The sequence below is a fragment of the Hakea prostrata genome, chromosome 2 (assembly GCF_041222555.1).
Source record: "Hakea prostrata isolate BN-2017 chromosome 2, UWA_Hpros_2, whole genome shotgun sequence".
NCBI lineage: Eukaryota > Viridiplantae > Streptophyta > Magnoliopsida > Proteales > Proteaceae > Hakea > Hakea prostrata.
Genome location: NC_142601.1, coordinates 6,668,285 through 6,687,333, shown reverse-complemented (window position 1 = coordinate 6,687,333; position 19,049 = coordinate 6,668,285). Strand labels below are relative to the sequence as shown.

Below are 19,049 nucleotides of genomic sequence, written 5' to 3'. Positions count from 1 at the left end.
ATCCCCAAAAGCTCAAAAGCTTGACACCTTTATGGGTTTTCTTCCTTTCTCTTTTTGTATTCTCCTTGCCCATGTCTTACTTGTTTTGGATCATTAAATATGTAATATATATACATATTTTGTTAATGTCTATGTGTGTGCACTTCATGCGCATGCCTTTTAATAGGTTCATGTAAAAAAATAATTATAATTTATAACAAAAACTTCCTACTTGATAGCAGGAAGAAAGAGAAGAAGGTGGAGGGTTCCTAATCTAAACACTTAATCAAATGGTATTTCTTAGGCTGACAAATCTCAATCACTCATGCCATATTTAATGCTTTATCCATGTATATATGCCTCATTGGATTGTCCTTTACCCCTCTCTCTCTCTGTCTCTCTCTCTCCCTCCTTCTCACTCACTCACTCATACAAACCATGGTTGATTTTGCTAACACCTGAGTCCTAGTTTAAACTAACATTATAATCCATAAAGTTTTGAAGTTTAAGTTGCAACATTACCACTTAAGGCAAGGGACACCAATGGATGGGTACTACAAGGTGCAGATATATAATATCAAACAGTACACAGTCTGAAGCTTCAGGTAATGTATATGGATTCCAGACACTGAAATTTCCTCTATTATGCTTGTTCATGAAGTGTGTTGTGTACTTGTGTATGTGCAGAGAAGAGAGAGAGAGAGAGAGAGTAATGAGGAGAGAGAGAGAGAGAGTAATGAGGTACTTGGGTGAGAAGGGATCAGTAGTTTCTATACAGTTCGTGTCCCTTGAATGGCTCTCATGAAAGGGTGGTTGGGATTATTTGAAGTTCTACTACCACCCGACCTCATCCATTATTATTTTCTTTTCCCAAAGCATTCCAGCTAAACCATGACCCATGACTTCTTGGATTCCTCACTGTGACCAACTTGCATCATGAAAATTACTGGAATGGAGTTTTTTTTTCTTTTTTTTTTTCTTTCTTTCTTGTGGGGTTGGGGTTGATCAGAAGGGATTAGGGGTTTTAAAGATAAATTGCAAAGCTAGCTAAATGGTTTGGTACGTTATTTTTGAAATTCTTGGAAAAGCTTCTTATAATTGAATAAAGAATCTCCTCACACAAGGGCTCTAATTCTTGAATGTAAAAATATAATGAGATCTCTATCACAGTGGTGGTAGGTAAAGAGATTCCATAGATGCAGGAACCTTTTCATTCATTCCCTCAAACAATTTATGACAATCTTCATTATGCAGACCCTATTGAGATTTTATTCCATTTTAGCAGCTCTTCAATGACTTCTTTTTTTTTCTTATTAAAGAAGAGTGGTTATCTACATGATTAGAATTAATTAACTCAATAATGCCACATAAGAAAGTAGTCAAAGTCCACTATTGCTTTATAATTGGATTACTTATAATCAGATTATATAAGTAAATTAATACTAAACTAGAGGAGGAAAAGGAAGAAAATTAAATAAAAAAGACCTAGTTCTAGAGGATCTTTAATTTTCTTCCTCCATTATATGATCTTATATTGTTAGTGCAATCTAATCCAAACTGGGTTTCTATTGGAACTCTCCCACGATTTCTTTTCTCATTTGTTTATTGGTTAAGCTTAGAATCTCATTATGGGGGGTTGGTATAAATTCCTTTCAGATTCATCTGAAAAAAGAATTAATTAGCGAGTAGATTAGAGGACAATTGACATGATTAACAAAGCAATAAGAGCTGGTTTTTATTATTATCCATTATCTACTGGTGGGCTATCCTTAAAAAACATATTAAGACAAATTATTAATCAGATAAAGGAAAACCCTCTAGGGATTCTCTTCTTTGATTGGCTAGAACAAGGACAAAATCATTTATTAAATATTTTACAATTCTATATATATATATAAAAATACCATTATGAGGTTTTAAATTTAAAAATAATATTCTTTTCTTCTTATTCTTTATTGATAGACACCTGAAAAGAAAAACAGAATATTCTTATGTTTTTTTTTTCTATTGTATTCGATTTATTGCCAATCAAACATGACCTAAATCCCTTAAAAACATTCAAAAGTGACGAGAATTAAATTTAGGTGCTACACCATCTCTATTTTTAAACTTGTAAATTGGACTGTCTTTTGGGTTTAACTTTTCAATGTTTGGTACATATCCAGCCCTAGTTTAAAAACTTATGTACAAGTAGAAAAGTCAATGTTTCTTAATTAGTTATCTCTTATCAAAAAAAAAAAAATTTTAATATACAGTAATATTGTCCCTATATTAGGGTTTTCAGGGATAAGAGTAGAGAAAAGATTCTCTACTACAATTCTTTTTGGCCATCAAACTAATCCTCCAAGTTGGTCCAGTTTTTTTCTTCAAATTTTCTTGGAATTTTCCATTTTATAAAAAGTATACATGGATGGAGTAGCAGTGCTTCCCTTCATCCACAAATCTATTTGAATCCTAAAATTTGTTTTTTATATGTCAGAAGTCTGAAATGCTTATTTATGATAAGAGCTACTTCTTATGGTGGCATCAAGAACAATTTTTAGCATGTAAAAATATTTTGGGACTTGTTTGAGAGTGTAAACATCCCTGAATTGTCATTTTTCTACATTGGCTATCATTAGGTAGTCGTGGGTCTTTTTCAAAATTTCATACTCTTTGAAATGACTAATTGTGGATTCGAAATTGTTTGAGATTTCCTATCTTGTTTTGGGTGGTTTTGGTATAGGGACATTTTGGTATTTTTGTTTTGAAATAAGCTTTTCACCTATCTCTGTATTTATAATCTCGTCACAAGTTGTGAAGGGTAGAAAACTGTTAAGGTTGTACTGTATTCCTCTTCTTTATAGTGAAATCATCTATGCTTGGACATGAATATAGTCTTCAAGTGGTCCACGTAAGATCCTGTTTTGAGCGTGTGTTTTTGCTCTGTTTAACGAGTGTGAATCTTTTACCAATATACAAAGGAAACTTTCCAACATACATAGTTGGATTACTGAGACGTGTTCAATTTCAAGACAAGATCTTTGATCTTTTTTTGTTTTTTTTTTACTAAATTAGCTAAAATAAAACCTAAATCTATCCTCATTGTTACTAAAAGAAAAATCTTGGTTTGAAATTTGACATTTGTTAATGATCTAGCCATGTGGGTTGAAAATTTTTCTTTCTATACGAATAGTGGATCCAAACTCCATTTTACCGACACTACCTAATAGTCAATCACAGTGTGTGGATAAGTCAGGGGTTCACACTCAAAAAGAATGGATAGCACAGATGGAAGGAACAGGAGCATAAAATAAGGGCAAAATTTTTGTAGACACATTGCTAGTAGGGAATAAATGCTTTTTCTTTTGAGATTTCGTGTTGAGTTGGCGTTTTGTCTTATAAAACTTGACATATGAAAAGGGAAAAGAAGAAAACGTGAAACTTGTAAGTTAGGCATTCACATTCTGCAATTAAAAAGGAGAAGCAAATTTGCATGCAGAAGCTTCATGGTCTCTATCCATGGTGGTGCTTATCAACTACTTAATTTGAACCCACCGACCAATATTGTCTTCTTTGCTCATCCATGGTCCACACTCAGAGCTAGTTTGCTCTCACTGCTCAAATCCATTTAATCTCATCTCTCTCAAGAATCCTTCTGTACTTTATAAGGTCAAAATTGATGTATAGAAGAAATTTTAATACTAACTAGGTGAAAGATAAAAATGTCATGACTCAGGAGAAGAGCTGGTTAAGCCAGGAGAGTGAGATCTTACGTGCATGCCTGCCAAATACATAGCTAACAATCAGCTACAGGTAAAGATGTGTTTGGGCAATCTAGCTGACCGTGAACTTGTACTAAATTTGTAGACATTTTCATTTCTGGTACCCCACCAAGGTCACCCTCACTGATGGATTTGGTTCTTAATTTCTTTAAAATTTTCTGAAACCTTGATTTGTGGTTGACCTGTGCAGGACTGTTTGGCAGTTGGAGAGTAATGGTTGATGTTCATCCGTTAAGAGGGTTGGAAATTAACACATGAAAGGATTGAGTGACAAGACCTGCAGCTCTTAGATAGATTCACATGTCACTGTAAGATAGATAAAAGAAAAGAGTTTCAGATTAGCGATTATTTAGGAATACAGAGAGAAAGAAAGAGACCTACTGAGACAAGAACCCAATGAGTTTTGTTCCCCAGAAGAGTTGTCTCCTGATTCCTTAGCCACTTTACTCGCTCTTTCTCTCTCATGGGCTCCCCTTGCCTCCTCTTAACTAAAATCACTCTTAGATTTCATTAACACTTTCTTATTCCTTTATCAGCTTTACCACGCAGATCCAACGACCTTTCTGCTGTATCAACTTTTCCTTCTTCATCAGTATTATTTATCTTCATCATGATCTTTCTTCACTAGCTAACAATTTGTGTCAAAGCAAGAAATAATTTTTTTTCAAAACTATGATATTGTATATGGGTTTGTCAAACTAGCTATCTCAATCTCAAGGAAAAAAAAACCATGGGGTGCATGTGAGGCGATACATACGTACGTATTAAATGATTGAAGATTCAATTTTCAAGCACACTAATATATATGGAGAGGTAGACAAGTAGCTAAGGTGATGCACGAGCTGCGGATTAAAAAGAATAATACTCGATCTTTTACTCTCAATTTGGTGTTTTCTCTATTAATCTCGTATGACTATTTTTCTATGATGATTAGTGTAGTAAAATGAATATTACTATTGACAAATAGTTCAAGAACATGAAAAAAAATTTTCTATAATTAACAGCAACTAATGCTTCCCTAGTTACAATTAGGTTGGAGAAGTAGTACTATTATATATAAGATTTTTAAGTTTACTGACAATTAAGACATTTGATCAATTCATTTAAAGAACTCATTTCTTATTTCAAATCATACTGAATCACATCAACTAGTCATGGAATATATTGAACGCATCAGTACAGTAAAATAGATGTCTGTTTACTCAAAAAAAAAAAAAAAATGTATAGGTCAAGATTAAATGACTACATGATGAACTTATAGATGTCATATCATTGGATTCCCATTATGATGAAAAGGAATCTAATTTCTAACCTATAGCTCTCCTTGTGATATGATATATACCTACAAAAGACACCTGCTAGATTCAATATATGTGGAAAATACACGTATTCTACTTTTTAAAAAAAAAACCTTACCCAGTTAAACATTAAGAGCTAATTTAATTTTCAGTGTTAAATAAAGAACCCCAACCTGATAAAAGCATGAAAACTGATAACGTGTGTGTTATAATTTGGGTTGTTGGACCCAGTTGTCAATCATGACATGGTGGAATTAATGAAGAAGAAAGAACAAAGAACTGAAGAAGTGCTTTGGTGTACGGATAAGACCAGTAAGCAAGGGAGGGAGAGAGAGAGAGAGAAGACAAAAGAGTGTTGTTGATCAGTTTAGTTACTGGGTTTGAATCATTATTAATTTGGTGGAAAGGAAATGACTGGGAAGATGACATCTTCTTCCCATCCATTCTCCTGGTCTCTGTGTCTGTCTCTCTCTTTCTTTCTCTGTGTGTGACTGTCACTGTAGAGAGGTAGAGGAGGGATGGAGGAGAGTCTAATCAACAACATCATCATCTTCATCTTCTCCAGAATGAAGAATGAAGAATGAAGAATGGAGAATTTCTGGAGAATGGATAGATGAGAGATGATCAGAATGCATGCCAGCATCAGAGAATGACGGCCCACGTCCATGTGTGGGGGTGAGGTGAGGTGGGTTTGGTTTGGTTGCATTGAAATTTGAAAGCTTATTTTTCGAGTCACGCACCTCATCACTTGTTGTTGCTGCTAATCATTACATTATGTGCTAATTTTTTCACCGTCTTCGGTCTCTATTCCTCTCATCACTTGCCACGATGATGCATTATCATCATCACTAATTTCCCAAGGAAACAAACTTGAGTTGAGTGGAAAAACACAATTTATTAATAGTTTCAAACCCAATAAAATGGTGAACTCGAGGAACGAAGCACTACAAAACTTACTGACTGACTTGACTGACATGTCTGTCTTGTCTCCACCGCTGCAAGGCTACTGCCCAGCTCTCTCTCTCTCTCAGTTTGTTGGTGTTGGTGTTGGTGTTGGTTTTCCACGCATGGTTCACTCACAAGCCCACAAAGACTCAATTGGTTGAGTCAGACTCCATTTTATCTACTTGTGAATCTGGCTTTTCATTCATTATTATAGAAGAAGGTTACTTAATTTATAAGATTAACCCAGACATGGTTACTATTGGTGCTTTCAATGGATAACAATTATAGGGTCACACAGTTCAAAACCACCCTTGTCCTTTTGTTAGGGTAGAAAAGTCTATGATTTGGGAGATTGTGAACCTGAGGTAATGGGTCTTCAACCTTGGGTTTTTGGTTTTTTCTTCTTTGAGGATTTGGTTGGTCCCTTGAACTTGGTCTAGGTAAATTCATATGGTGTCTTTCAGTCAAATTCTCAACTTTCTTATCCGCTGTGAATTTTTTTTTTTTTTTAACCTAACATTCATTCAAAGCCAATAGCTAAAGCACTTGATTGCATAGTTCAAGGAGCCAAGGAGAGGAAGATAGCCATGTAGTCCTACCTCCAAGGGACAAGGCCTTCCTAGCTAGAGAATGAGCAACAAGGTTCACTTCTCTAGAACAATACACAAAAGAACACCAATGAAAGTGGTGTATTACATAGTTGATATCTCTTACAATTGAATCAATGATTTACAATCTTGAAGTTTTGATACAATTTGACGTATTTTGATCGACTATCCAAATGATTCATATTCTAAATATATGAACGAAGCAGAGCTCCCATGATAAAACACAATCTAACTTGATGGACAGACCTATTTATCCAATTGGAATACCATTAGGACACCTCAAGTTCTCTAACAAAGTCATTGTGAGATGTATGCATTTTTGGCTTAAGATTTGGATGTTTCAAAGATTTCAACTATAGATTTCAAATTTGTGGAGTCATAATTCATAAAATTAACTGTTTGGTTAACTTGAATTTGTGGAATGAAATATGTGGATTCATCTTCAAAAACTATTTAGTCGATGTGATTTTTGTGAATGAGCAAATGTTTAGCACTTTTATAGAAAGAGTAAAATTCAGAGATTTTACCCTTGATGAGGATGAAACAACACCGAATCGGGTTCAACCTTGGTCGGGTCATGGACTTCAATTGGAGATGGCTAAACTACGGTCGGGTCAAGAAATTCGGTTGGGACAGATCCAGAGCTCAAATCAATAAGTAATGTGAGGGCAAAGGAACCTTAACGGTTAAAAAGAACGTGATCCCATGAAATTCAAGATGCACGATTGTGATACAGAAGGTAACCCACATCAATATGAAATGAGGATCGTGCTAGAAAAGGTAACTACCATTACCTCCAAAAGAAGGGTAAAACCCTAGGATTGGGTGGCTGCAACAAGGAGGTAAGGAATCGATCCAATGATGGAGAACCATAGGTTAACCCTATATAAACTAAAGGTTCATACACAACTGAGGTATCTGAATCGTTTTCCTCCATTATCATTTTTTATTTAAACTCTGCAACTAGCCAGAGCTCTATAGTGATCCATTATTGACTTAACCTTTGGAGGTGGCCACCCGACCGTGCAGTCAGGCCAGATCTAACCCAATTTTGCAGGTCATTAATCAAGGATTTGAAGGTTGATCTATTTTTGGACACATCAACCCCATACCCATAATCTATAGATTCACATTTTTAGTGTAAAAAGATGAATCTCTATATTTCATGAATCCATTGATTTTCACAACCAAAAGGGTATAAATCTCACATTCATGAATCCCGATATTTGAAATCTATGGATTCATGTAACCAAACATGCCCTAATATAATCTTCTTCTTTACATAGTAAAAGTTCTTTAGCTTCATTGTTATATGTAACATATTATGTTAGTACATAAACTACATTATATCTATGTATTACCTGTATTAATTTGTTTATTAGATCATAAAGTGTACCTTAGAATTATCTAACACATTCAAATTGGATTACACCGTGATTAATACGATTTTATTTATTTATTTATTTTTGAAGATTGGAAAATTTCATTAATCCAAAAAGTCTAGCCTAATCAAATGTGCATTACAAATTGAAGGATCAATAATAAATGATGGCGTGGAATCCCACTATACTTTAGAAAGTTTAAACCTAGAACAACCACAAGTAAAGAAATCTACATACAAATTGTTAGCCTTACGAAAGTGGCAAAACTGAATTGACACGAAGTCATCGACAAGCTACTTTACGTGCTCCAGAATCAGAGAAGTCACGCAATCTATTTGTACTTACACAACATTCAATAAAGATTCGATTGATAGACAATCAAAATATGTAGTAATACAAATATTAGAAAACCATACAAAGGAATTAAACTCAAACCAACACAAACTTGACATTCATCAAAGATTCATGGAAAAATATTCCTTTTAACTAACATTTTTCTTCTTTGTTAGTTTTATTTGTGGTTTCTTTTATCTCCAATTTTGGTCCCATACAGTCAAAGTGGATCCATCCCTAACCGACCAAAAGATCCGACATGAAACATGGCTTCAACCATAAAAAGAGGCATGGGGGCCCAAAACCTGACCCATCAAAAAGTATCAGCAAGACCATACCTGATTCAAAGGGTCTGGTCCCACCCAAGTGGGTCCCCTTAATAGATCTATCGTGTCCCTCTTTTAGTTGCTACCTGATGTTTCAATTCCTCCATGTGTTGTCTCCACGGCATTCAACTTTTGGTATCTGAAGCTTCCGCTCACCCAAATCTATTATAAATGAATTCTGAAAAGTAGAGGGGACAAAAGTATTCAGTTTTTTTTACTCTTTGAATTTTTAATCATTTTGTTAGTTTAAAATTTAGTATAGATTAATTATCAAGTTAAGGGCCTCAAATTCCATCTTTGGTAATGGAATTTAATATGAAGATTTTATTGCAAATTTTGTAGTTTGTTATCAACTTGGTTTGGTTTAACCAATAGAAACTTGTCAATGCAGGGTTGATAGAGTAGTACGATCCATACATTTTAGTGGAGAGGTTATGGGTTCGACCCTTATCAGTGGAGAGGTTATGGGTTCGACCCTTGCGGACAACAAAACTCTCTCGAGGATGTAATCAAGGTGCGCAAAAGCTGACCCAACGAATAGAAGATCCGAATTCAAAAGAGAAAAGAACAAATCTTCTGTTACGGATATGTAAAATCGAATCTTCAAAGCATTGATGGATCATTCCCTCTAGTAAAAAGTTCTTTGAAAAGATAATTAAATGAAAAGCCAAACAAAACACACGTTAGTAACCAAAACAATCACTAGATGAAGGTTTCTTTAGCAACGATTTTCTTTTGGTAAAAAAAAAAGGAATGATTATGGATCTAAGAAAGATTAGGGGACAATTAATCATTCCCCCACCACCAAAGTGAAGGTTCATGGTGATGGTAATCGCAAATATAGTGACTCTTTTCCCCACTAATTGCCTCACAAAGTTGAAGGCAAAGAATATAATTAATGTACTTATATGTCTACCATGCTTGGGTTGCTCTAATTACATAGATAATTATTGACCAAACATAGAGACAGGAAAACCTGATTCCCCAAATAAAAAATAAACAAATAAAAGAGAAGTGCAAAGGTTTTTCCCCTCCCTCAATGGTTAAACAAGAAAATGGAAGTGCAGAGACTCAATGGACTTAAGAGAAGAGCAATTAAAGACGAATTTAATTATTCAGGGACTTCTTTTGTAAATTTGAAAAAATTAAATGAAGTATTGTAAATTATAATTATATATATATATATATATATAAGGTCTCCAATCATCTTTAGATTGGATGTGTTTTAATTTAGTTGTAGATATTTTAAAGCGTTGTTTTTTCTTTCTTAGAGTTTCTTTTAGTTATATTCCTAAAGTTGGCAATGATTTTGCTGATTTCTTTGCTAAGGGTGCTTGCAGGTAATTTCTAGATAGATCTTGGTGGGGTATACCATCTTTGTTTATTGTGGACTCCTCTCGTTTATATAAGTCCTCTGACCTAATCTCTTTCGTTTAATATAATTGTTGTTTTTTTTTGTTTTGGCCAAAAAATCTTAGAAGAGCAAATTAGACATTAAACGTCCAACAATAATGATTTCTTAATACCATTAAGAGTGAGAGGAAAAATAGTAACCTTATAGAGGGCAAGGATTTTTAGTAACTAAGCTATAATGCAGGGAGCAATAATAATTACTCCCAAAAAAAATAATAAAAAACAAGACCTACTAACACGAGTTTGAATCGCATGTAGAAGATTGTGCAACCCTATGTTTTATACGATGGTATAAGGGAGCATAATTCCCTATTCGCAAGGACAAAGGACCTGAAAAGAGAAAAACATAGGAGAGCACAATCTTCTATTCGCAAAAATAAAAGACCTGGGCTCTACTAACATTGATGCAATGTATATAGTCATTCTCAAACATTAAGTCAATGTGAACATGAGTTAGTCTGGATCTCCATTGGTGTTGTCCACTGGCAATAACCTTATTGCCATACAAATTTGGTGTCTATCTTCTTCTAAATGTAAAAAAAAAATTACTTTACAAATACCCCAAATGGATAAAGATGTGAGATGCATTTGAATGTTCAACAACATTGAACACATGTTGTAACAACTTAGGTGTCCTCCCTTTCCAATCTTCAATTGATTAATATATATATTTATATATTCAACACGTTGAACATATGTTGTTGAAGTGTTCCTCTTTTTTTATTTTTTTAAAAGACCTGTTGACCTTCAAAAAAAACCCTAAAGATTATTTGTTAAAAGTTAAGAATTTTATGAGCAGTGGAGATGCTGCTGAAGTGTTATTAATTTGGGAGTCAGATGGAAAAGTGGTCCAATTTGACTAAAAATGTTTTGGGGTCTGGGCCAAATTTTTTATAGGACAGATGTTATGATGAGAAGACTTATGACCCATCTCTATCAAATGGGAAAAAGCCTTTCTGGGACCCACATTTGCTGTGTGGAAGAAAAAAAGGACACGTTGATGACTCAGAAAAGGGTTGTGCCACTTGGGTTTTTTTTGGTTTTTGCTTCCTATATGAACCACCCAAACTTGACTCATTTGCTCTCTTTAGCCCATTAAGAAACAATGAATAGCCCAGACAATAAGGAAACTCATCAGTAACCATTTCCAACTTGATTTTCACTGCTTTAGTACTCTGGGTAGTCTGTCTGGCCTCTGTGCTCTCTGTTCCCTCCACTGACTTTTTTCTCCTTTTTTTTTTAACCCTTTTTGGTTCTTCAGTTAGGTCAGCATAGGAGCTCTCAGGAGCCACTATTTGACAAAAAATGGAGGTTTGATAGCTTCTCCACAGTTGCTTCTTCTCTGCTTTTCTGAATCATGGCCTCCAGGTTCATTCCTCTGAGAAGTTTCAGTAGAGCAGAAGAATCTTCTTTCCTATAAAAACCAAAGAAGGTTAAAACAAAGAGCATAGAAGGGGAAATTTATGCTTGTCTTAGTGCCCACCAATATCAGCTTTCTTTTCTGATGTTGGGGCACTACTACTAAGGAAAAGAGAACACCACATGTTTCCACTTCCTTTGTAGCTAAAATTTTCAGGCCTCTTATCAAGAACCAATAGACTATCTCAGAGTTCCAAATTAATTTGCCACGTTTTCAATCATCAAGAAGATAAAGACTCCAATATTTTTTCTTTGATTGATGTTGGTGGCCTTTCATCCACCAAAAATGATTAATTTGGGTGCTCAGGTGGGGCTGGGAGGGGTTGGTTGACCATTCCACACAGGTGTATATACCTTATGAGGTGTCACATTTTGTATCGCTATGGGATCATAGTGAGAGGGCTAATCTATAATTCAGTCTCTCTATTGAACCGTGGCTCATCTCTGATTCAATCCCATTCGAAATGGCGTCGAACCCATATGGGTTGAACTAGAGTTTATGATCTTACTTTGGTTGGTTCATTTTGAGTTTTGAGAATAGAGGACTTGGAGCTCTTCTTCTCTCTCGCGGGACTTGCATTAGGTTTTTTTTTTCTCCTTCGATTTTGTGTGGTGTTTTGGTGTATGATGGCCATGTTCGAATGGATTTTGCTGTTTTGAGGTCTCGGTTGAGAGATCTACCTAGGGCCGTGGCTATGTAAAGGTATTGTAATGATTTGAACTAATTTGTTATAGGGCATCGAGCTCTATCTGAACTCTGGAGACGTTGGCACTGTTTTTCAAGACTCTTGTTGTCAAATTTTTGATAATTCCTTGCGTCAGGCTCACATATAGCTTAATCTTGGATGAATTTTCCATTAGGTATCATATCGATACCGATATCATCGATTTCCATACTGAATTGATATCTCTAGTGTTGGTTTCCAAACATAGTGTCATGACTCTATCAATGATTCAAAGAGTCTGGGCTCTCAAGACAGAGAAACCAACTAGTTTCCCCACTTGGTATGTAACTTAATTGGGCCTGGCCCAACTCCCCAGCCCCAAAGATTAGTCCAATATTGTGGTCCAAGCCCAAAATCATATATATATTTATGGTGGGAAATTTATCAGGTCAATTTCCTTGTCAGAAATGGACCATCTATTTCATTGTAGATGTGTGACATGTGTCCCAACATCACATCACATCGTTGAAATCCATTTGCAATCATATATTCCGAAAACAAAAATTTTAACTGAAATTTTTTTGAATTTTTTTTTTAAAGCAAAAGAGTTTTATATATAGGGGATGAGATTGGTTGCATTGTTTTTCTGTTATTTACATGGTTCAGCCAATCAGGTATGGTTGGATTGTGTTACCTAAAACCATGCCCCAATCCATAACTATCTTAACCTGGTTTTGACTTTGACCTTAAATCCTTATGGCCTTAAAAACCTTTGACCACCACCATAAACCTGATGGGCCAAGTTCTAGCCTTACTAACTCAGATTGGCTTGATTGGGCCGGCTCAAGTTAGGTGGACCCTGATTGGTCCTAACTCTGTCTCACTAATAAGAGTCAGTCTGTGACCTTGACCGTAACCCTAACCCTAACCACAAAACAATCGAACAATCCATAATTCCAAATTGTTACTTATATTGATCTCAGACATCCGATAACGTTTAGTAGAGTTAGGCTAGGCCGATCAAATACTCAATTCTAACGTGGCATCAAGACTAGAATATTTTGTCCTTGACCCGACCTCAGGCCCAATTCGGTCAAACTTACGCCCCAGAGAGAATAACAGTACAAGTACTTCTGCTTAAAACCTAACATTGTCTCTAATGATGGATCCCCTTGTACACCTCTCAACTCACAATGGTATGAAAATAAGTTAAAAATTTAGAGAAAGAAGAGTGAGTATGCACAAGAATCACACCATTGACACAGACATGGTATCAATACAGTTCAACTAAAAAAGAAAAGAAGAGAAGTATTCACACAGGTAACCTGGTACATACAAAATTACCTACTGTTTAACAAACAAACAATTCTATTCCTCCTTTGCTGTAAGATCAGCATCTGCCGGTTTTTGGTATGAGCTAAAAATAACAGAACTCTGATTCTTTCTCCTGGTGCTCTCCAATAGCCTTGTTGCAAACCCAGCAGCAGAACTCATGCCTGGTTGTAACGGTGACATATCCATTTGTTCATGCTCATATGAGGGTGCAACGGAGCTCTCCCCTACCATGCCTTCACCCATTTCCTTTCGTCTTTTAAACTTCCTCCATGATGCTTGTATGTACAATGCAGCCCAAGTGCGCCATTGTGGCGAGTAGAACCTGAATGTATGTCTAAGTTTCTGGCTATGGAGCCTTTGGTATTGTGAAGCTACAAACTTTAAGTCATCAGCAGTGAGTACAAATGCTTCAACCTCAGAAATTGCCTTAACTGTCCTTGTGGATGATGGAAGGATGACACGTGGATGTGGATCCAATGCCCATGTCAGCAGTTCCTCACCACAAAAATCACCAGGGCCAATGCGACATGAATTGAAGAATCCGGAGCGCCCACCATCCGTAGTGAAAGAATCCAGGTACCCTCGGATGATGAAGTGCATCTCATTGACAAGGTCACCCTCACGAGCTAGGCATGAACCTTGTGTGCGAAGAGCAGGCTTCAGTCTATGACATATAGCATCCAGCATCCGGTCATCCATTTGATTGAACAGTGGAACCTGTTGCTTATTTCAATTTCGTGAGTACATCACTCAAAATCATTCAGCTTTTGTAATAGAAGCAAGTAATTCAGTACATTTAACTGTTATATTACTAATCAAGCAAGCTGGGCTAGACTCTGGGGCATTCCAACTGAAGTTCTCAGCAATAAGTGATGAAGTAGGCTAGACTTACTTGTCGAAGAAGTTCCATGCAGAGGTGGCGCTTGATGTCTCTTCTAAAGTCAAATGGGAGACCTTGGAGAACGGCTTCTTCATCAACTCCTTGTGTTGCAATCCATCTATACTGGCCATATCTACGTACGCTCTGCCTCAAATCTTTTGGCAGCTGTCTGTGACGCATCCATTGCTCTGCATCACTTGCCTTGTTCCTCCACTCTTCCAATCGGACTGAGTTGGATTCGAGGTATGTCTGTTTAACATCAGGACCAAACAATCTTATAGATGGAAAAACATAACTGATTACAGTAGAACAATGCTATCATTTGGAGCTCTCACAAAATGAGATAAATTGTTAGTCACATGTCCCGTTCTTCTACCATATAACTCTGGCTTCGCTTTTGGCATCAATGCATGATATCTTGTATATATGTGACAAGTAGTGTTCAATATGCGTCTCAAAAATGAAAATGATTCAACAGCAGTGGCTCACAATCAGGATCTTAAACCAGAGAAGTCAATTAAACCACAGAGGAAAAGAGAGAATTCCAGTGCCTAAAGAAAAAGAAAAACCTTGCACCATCTTAATACCTCTTATCTTTCCCCAAGATAGCAAGGGTCAAGTTACTTAGGAGTGGTGGATTATCTTAGAATTGGAAGAGAGAATCACAAATCAAAATTGTTGAGAATAAATTGAGAAATACATGCGAATCGTTGGGCTTACTTGCACATTTCCGATAACCAATGCGAAAAGCACCAACCCAAGAATTGGAACTGTCATTGCAAAAATTAGTTCTCCAACGTAAGTGCTTAATGTGAGATTCTGTCCTAAAGAACTGCAAACATTGATAGAAAAAAGATTAGGTTCAACTATCATTGCTAGCATATCCTAAATTTTACTAAAGCCAGAGTGTGAAGGTATATAAAGTAACCTACCTCAAGTTCATCAGACCCCACCATTGACAGTATAAGTATTTTTCAGCAAATGTTACATTGCCAAGTCTAAGATTCACAGCATTACCATATATACCAAACTCAACAAAGCCTTGTGTTGGATCAGGACCTGGAGTACATTGATTTGTGATATTGCTGGAACTGAACCAAGTGGCCCTACTAGGGTTGTCCTTCTCACTACAGTGAAAGAAACCATGTTTACAACCAGATGACTCCTCACTTCTGCAAACCTGTCTCCAACAGAAATCTTGTCTCTCAATTTGTAGAACGTAGAAGCAGGCTCCTAAAACCTGTTCAAATAACATAACAGAATGATCAAAGAGTATTCTCAACTTAGAATAGAAATCACTTGTGATTTAGAACCAAAATTTCAGAGCTATAGTCTTACATGGCCCGCTAATACAAAGAGCAGCAGATTATAAGCAGCTCCTGCCCATGCTGTATTTGTCACTACCCCAGTGGACTTTGCAATTTGAGATGATAATCTATATACAAGAATTAGCCTTGGGAGGTATTGGAAGATAATGATGAATCGAAGTGAATTCATGATGGTGGAGTGAAGTATTGCTGAACCATTCTGATTGGGGATTATCACCCAAATTAACACCTGGAAATGAAGATTCCATGAAAATAATCAAAGCCAAATAGGTAATTCATAGAACTTGAGAAATGCTTTACTCTTCTGAACTTTTGATCAGGTCTACAAGTTTATCTAAACTAAGTCATTCATTGCAGCTTGCATTGCATTCTGAGTTCTTAAATATAACACTGGTGAACCAGTAAAGAAAGGAAAAAGATTGTAGCAACACCAACACACCTGCGGAAAGGGCAGTGAAACCACAAGGTCAATCCAGAATCTCCTGGATAAGTACTTCAAGGCGATCTTTGAAGGGTCTATAACAAGCTCCCCTCTCCCATATACACTCAAGGTACGAGCAACATAAGCTGTGCGGAACTGAACAAAAATATTTGCCATGTAAAACAAATCCAGTATCGACCGTATAATGGTAATTGCTACTTTGGGAGACATTGCTATTGCTACGCACAATTCATCCGGGTTAACCTCAGGCACGAAAGCAAACATAGGATCCACAAAAAGAGAAACTAAACATGCTACCATGAGGATTTTGTTCCATCTGCGGATCACTGGTCCTTGAGGATCAAGTATCCTCTTCCTTATTCTCTCTTGGTTCTCGGAGACGACTTTGGGCGGTACTATAGATCTTGAAAACCTTCCTGTGTTCCCAGGTACTTCCCTATCAGCTATCTTGTATGTTGGTTCAGATATATGTTTCCCATCATTCATGTAGTTGAGATCAAAAATTTTATTTCCTCTGGGTGTGATTTTGGTTAGCTCAATATCATCTTGAAATCTGTAGGTTCATTTGGAAGGGAAAAAGAATCAGAAATTGGTTCAATTCACCAAAAGTTAGGCATTTAATTAAATTATATTGGATGCACATATATGCAAAAAATTATCCAACTCATTAATTGCCAACTAAGTTAACTTGAGTATCGAATTCTGAAATAAGCTAGGCAACCCAGACTTGCAACAAGGAATTTGTTAGATACCAATCGCAGCAAAAGAAGCTTTGGGTTCTTGAGGACTTACCTTACTGATTTTGAATTTCGATGAGCCATGGCAGTTACTCAACGAGTTCCCAGGTGGGTCAACAGACTCTGGATTGGCAACACATTATCTTCTCATGGTATAAAAGAAAACTAGACCTCTAAGCGAAAGAACCTTTCCTCAACTTTTTTATCATCAGAAAACGAGTGCAGCGAGCGAAGCTTTGAGAACTCTCTCTTCTTTAGGATCTTTAGTGCAGGTCAAACATGTTTGTTTTCAACTCCTCTGAAGCTTTATTTTTTTCTATCGCCAATAGCTCCAAATAGAGCCATGAATCATGGCTTTTCCTAATCAATTGAATTTGGACAGAAGCAGAAACTAAACAAACCCACACAAAAAAACCCCTCAAAGATTTCAGATCTTGAATATCCTACTCAAAAACAAATGGAAGAACTTAAGGAGACCCAAACTCTGAAACTGCAAAAGTGATAAAAGTAGTTATGGGACAAACTCCTTGCTCTGATTGAATTGAAGAAGAGAAAGCGCAAACTTGAGATTGAACTAAGCTAACAAATGGTAGAATCAATAAAAACCTTGGAAAAAGGAGACAGAAAATCGCATTGAAAGAAAACCCAGAACCCAGAAGCAGGTTTACCAAATCATTAAGTACAAACATTAAAAAAACTATAGCGTAAACGCTAGTTTGTTGACTACTTCTCTTCTTCATAGGGAGGGAGAGAGAGAGAGATGTGTAACCGTAATGGAATATGAATAATAAACAAATCAAAGGAGGAGAAAAGACAGAATAACATACAGCCATTGCTCTGTCCCACCTCTCAAATCCCAACCCGACGAATATGGATCTATCTCTCTGTCTCTGTTCTGTGGTGGGTTTATTTCTAAATATCTTTCCCATTATTAAAAATCAAGAATTCAAATTGATGTCTCTTGTTGTTTCAGGTTGGATACTTGGGTGTTCCAAGTTATGGCAAAAATGGAACTCAATTTAAAAGGATTTTCCAATTTAATCTCGAAGGCATAGAAAAGAAATTCAGTACAAGGTTTCTGCAAAAGTCAGATGGAATCCTATGAATTTATTCCTTTTTCTATCTTCTGGTTTCCAACTCTTGAGTTTTAACCCAAAAGGAAAACAAACAAAAAATAAATAAATAAGGGATGGGGTTTCAACTTTTAATCCTCTGATTACCATAGCTGTATGCACAGATTTCAATATTAGCTTTTCCAAAAACACCCAATTTCACACTTAATTTCGCTTAACCACCAACTAAGAGTTATTTAATGGGGACAGACACCAGACTTTAGAGAGACCTAATTCCTTTGCCCCTTTTGTGAAAAAAGAATAGTGTAATCATATGATTTAACCTTTTAATGAAAAGGAGAAGCATCTTGACAATTAATGGAGGGAAGGTAATGAATGAGGTACAATGTAGTTTTAATGAAAAGGAGAAGCATCTTGACAATTAATGGAGGGAAGGTAATGAATGAGGTACAATGTAGTGGTAGAGCGTAGAAATTTTATTTTCTTTGGGTAGAAATAGGGCTACGTATTCGAGCATGCCCTACACATGGCATCAGAAATACAGATATCATGAAGCCATGAAGATAAAATAGACTAAAGAATCCGGCATACCATGGACACGACCTTACAAACAAGAGAGTCTGCTACAGAATTACACTCTCTATTAACATATTGGAAGGAAATGATATCAAATTGCAAGGAGAGGGCTTGGATTGTTCACGTATTTGACTCCGTTTGGACACATCTGAAAATTTCCTCTAGGGCAATTGCTACACCCTCGGTGAGAGTCAATGCTTCACCAATAAGAATCGAGCTGAATTTTGTTGGAATTGACACACCTTTCATGGCTTTTCTGTAGCATCTCTAATCACAATGTCCAGGCCACCCGTCTGTTCTTTAAAAGCGACATCCACATTCACTTTAACGAAGCCGAAAGTTAAGGGGTTTTAAGCATTCTTCCGTCATGTTTTTTATTGTAGGAAAGACAGAGTTAAAGAGTCTCTCATGCTTGTCTTTCCAAAATTGAATTCAAGCTCGTCTACATTCACCTGCTGTGCATGTGAATGTACCACCTCAACAAATATTTTAATTCATTAATGGTATAATTGATTTCAATGCTTTAACCTTATAAAATATAAAAAT

General features: G+C 36.2%; 1 protein-coding gene across 1 annotated transcript; it reads right to left on the bottom strand.

Moving 5' to 3' along the window:
* Nucleotides 1-13,217: 13,217 nt before the first annotated feature.
* Nucleotides 13,218-17,610, bottom strand: LOC149023504 (protein CNGC15b-like). Its single transcript, XM_089144040.1, has 7 exons — nt 16,910-17,610; nt 16,115-16,670; nt 15,686-15,904; nt 15,280-15,587; nt 15,068-15,179; nt 14,360-14,596; nt 13,218-14,184 (listed from the first exon to the last, which is right to left on the bottom strand). Exons 1-7 carry the CDS (start codon nt 16,936-16,938, stop codon nt 13,501-13,503), a joined length of 2,145 nt encoding a protein of 714 aa, XP_089000166.1. The 5' UTR covers nt 16,939-17,610; the 3' UTR covers nt 13,218-13,500.
* Between the last annotated feature and the right edge of the window lie 1,439 nt (nt 17,611-19,049).

Coding starts and splice junctions, on each gene's coding strand:
- LOC149023504 (XM_089144040.1), bottom strand. CDS start 16,938: ATGGCTCATCGAAATTCAAAATCAGTAAG. Junction 16,671..16,909: donor CGAAATTCAAAATCAGTAAG/GTAAGTCCTCAA, acceptor ATGAACCTACAG/ATTTCAAGATGATATTGAGC. Junction 15,180..15,279: donor TGGGGTCTGATGAACTTGAG/GTAGGTTACTTT, acceptor CAATGTTTGCAG/TTCTTTAGGACAGAATCTCA.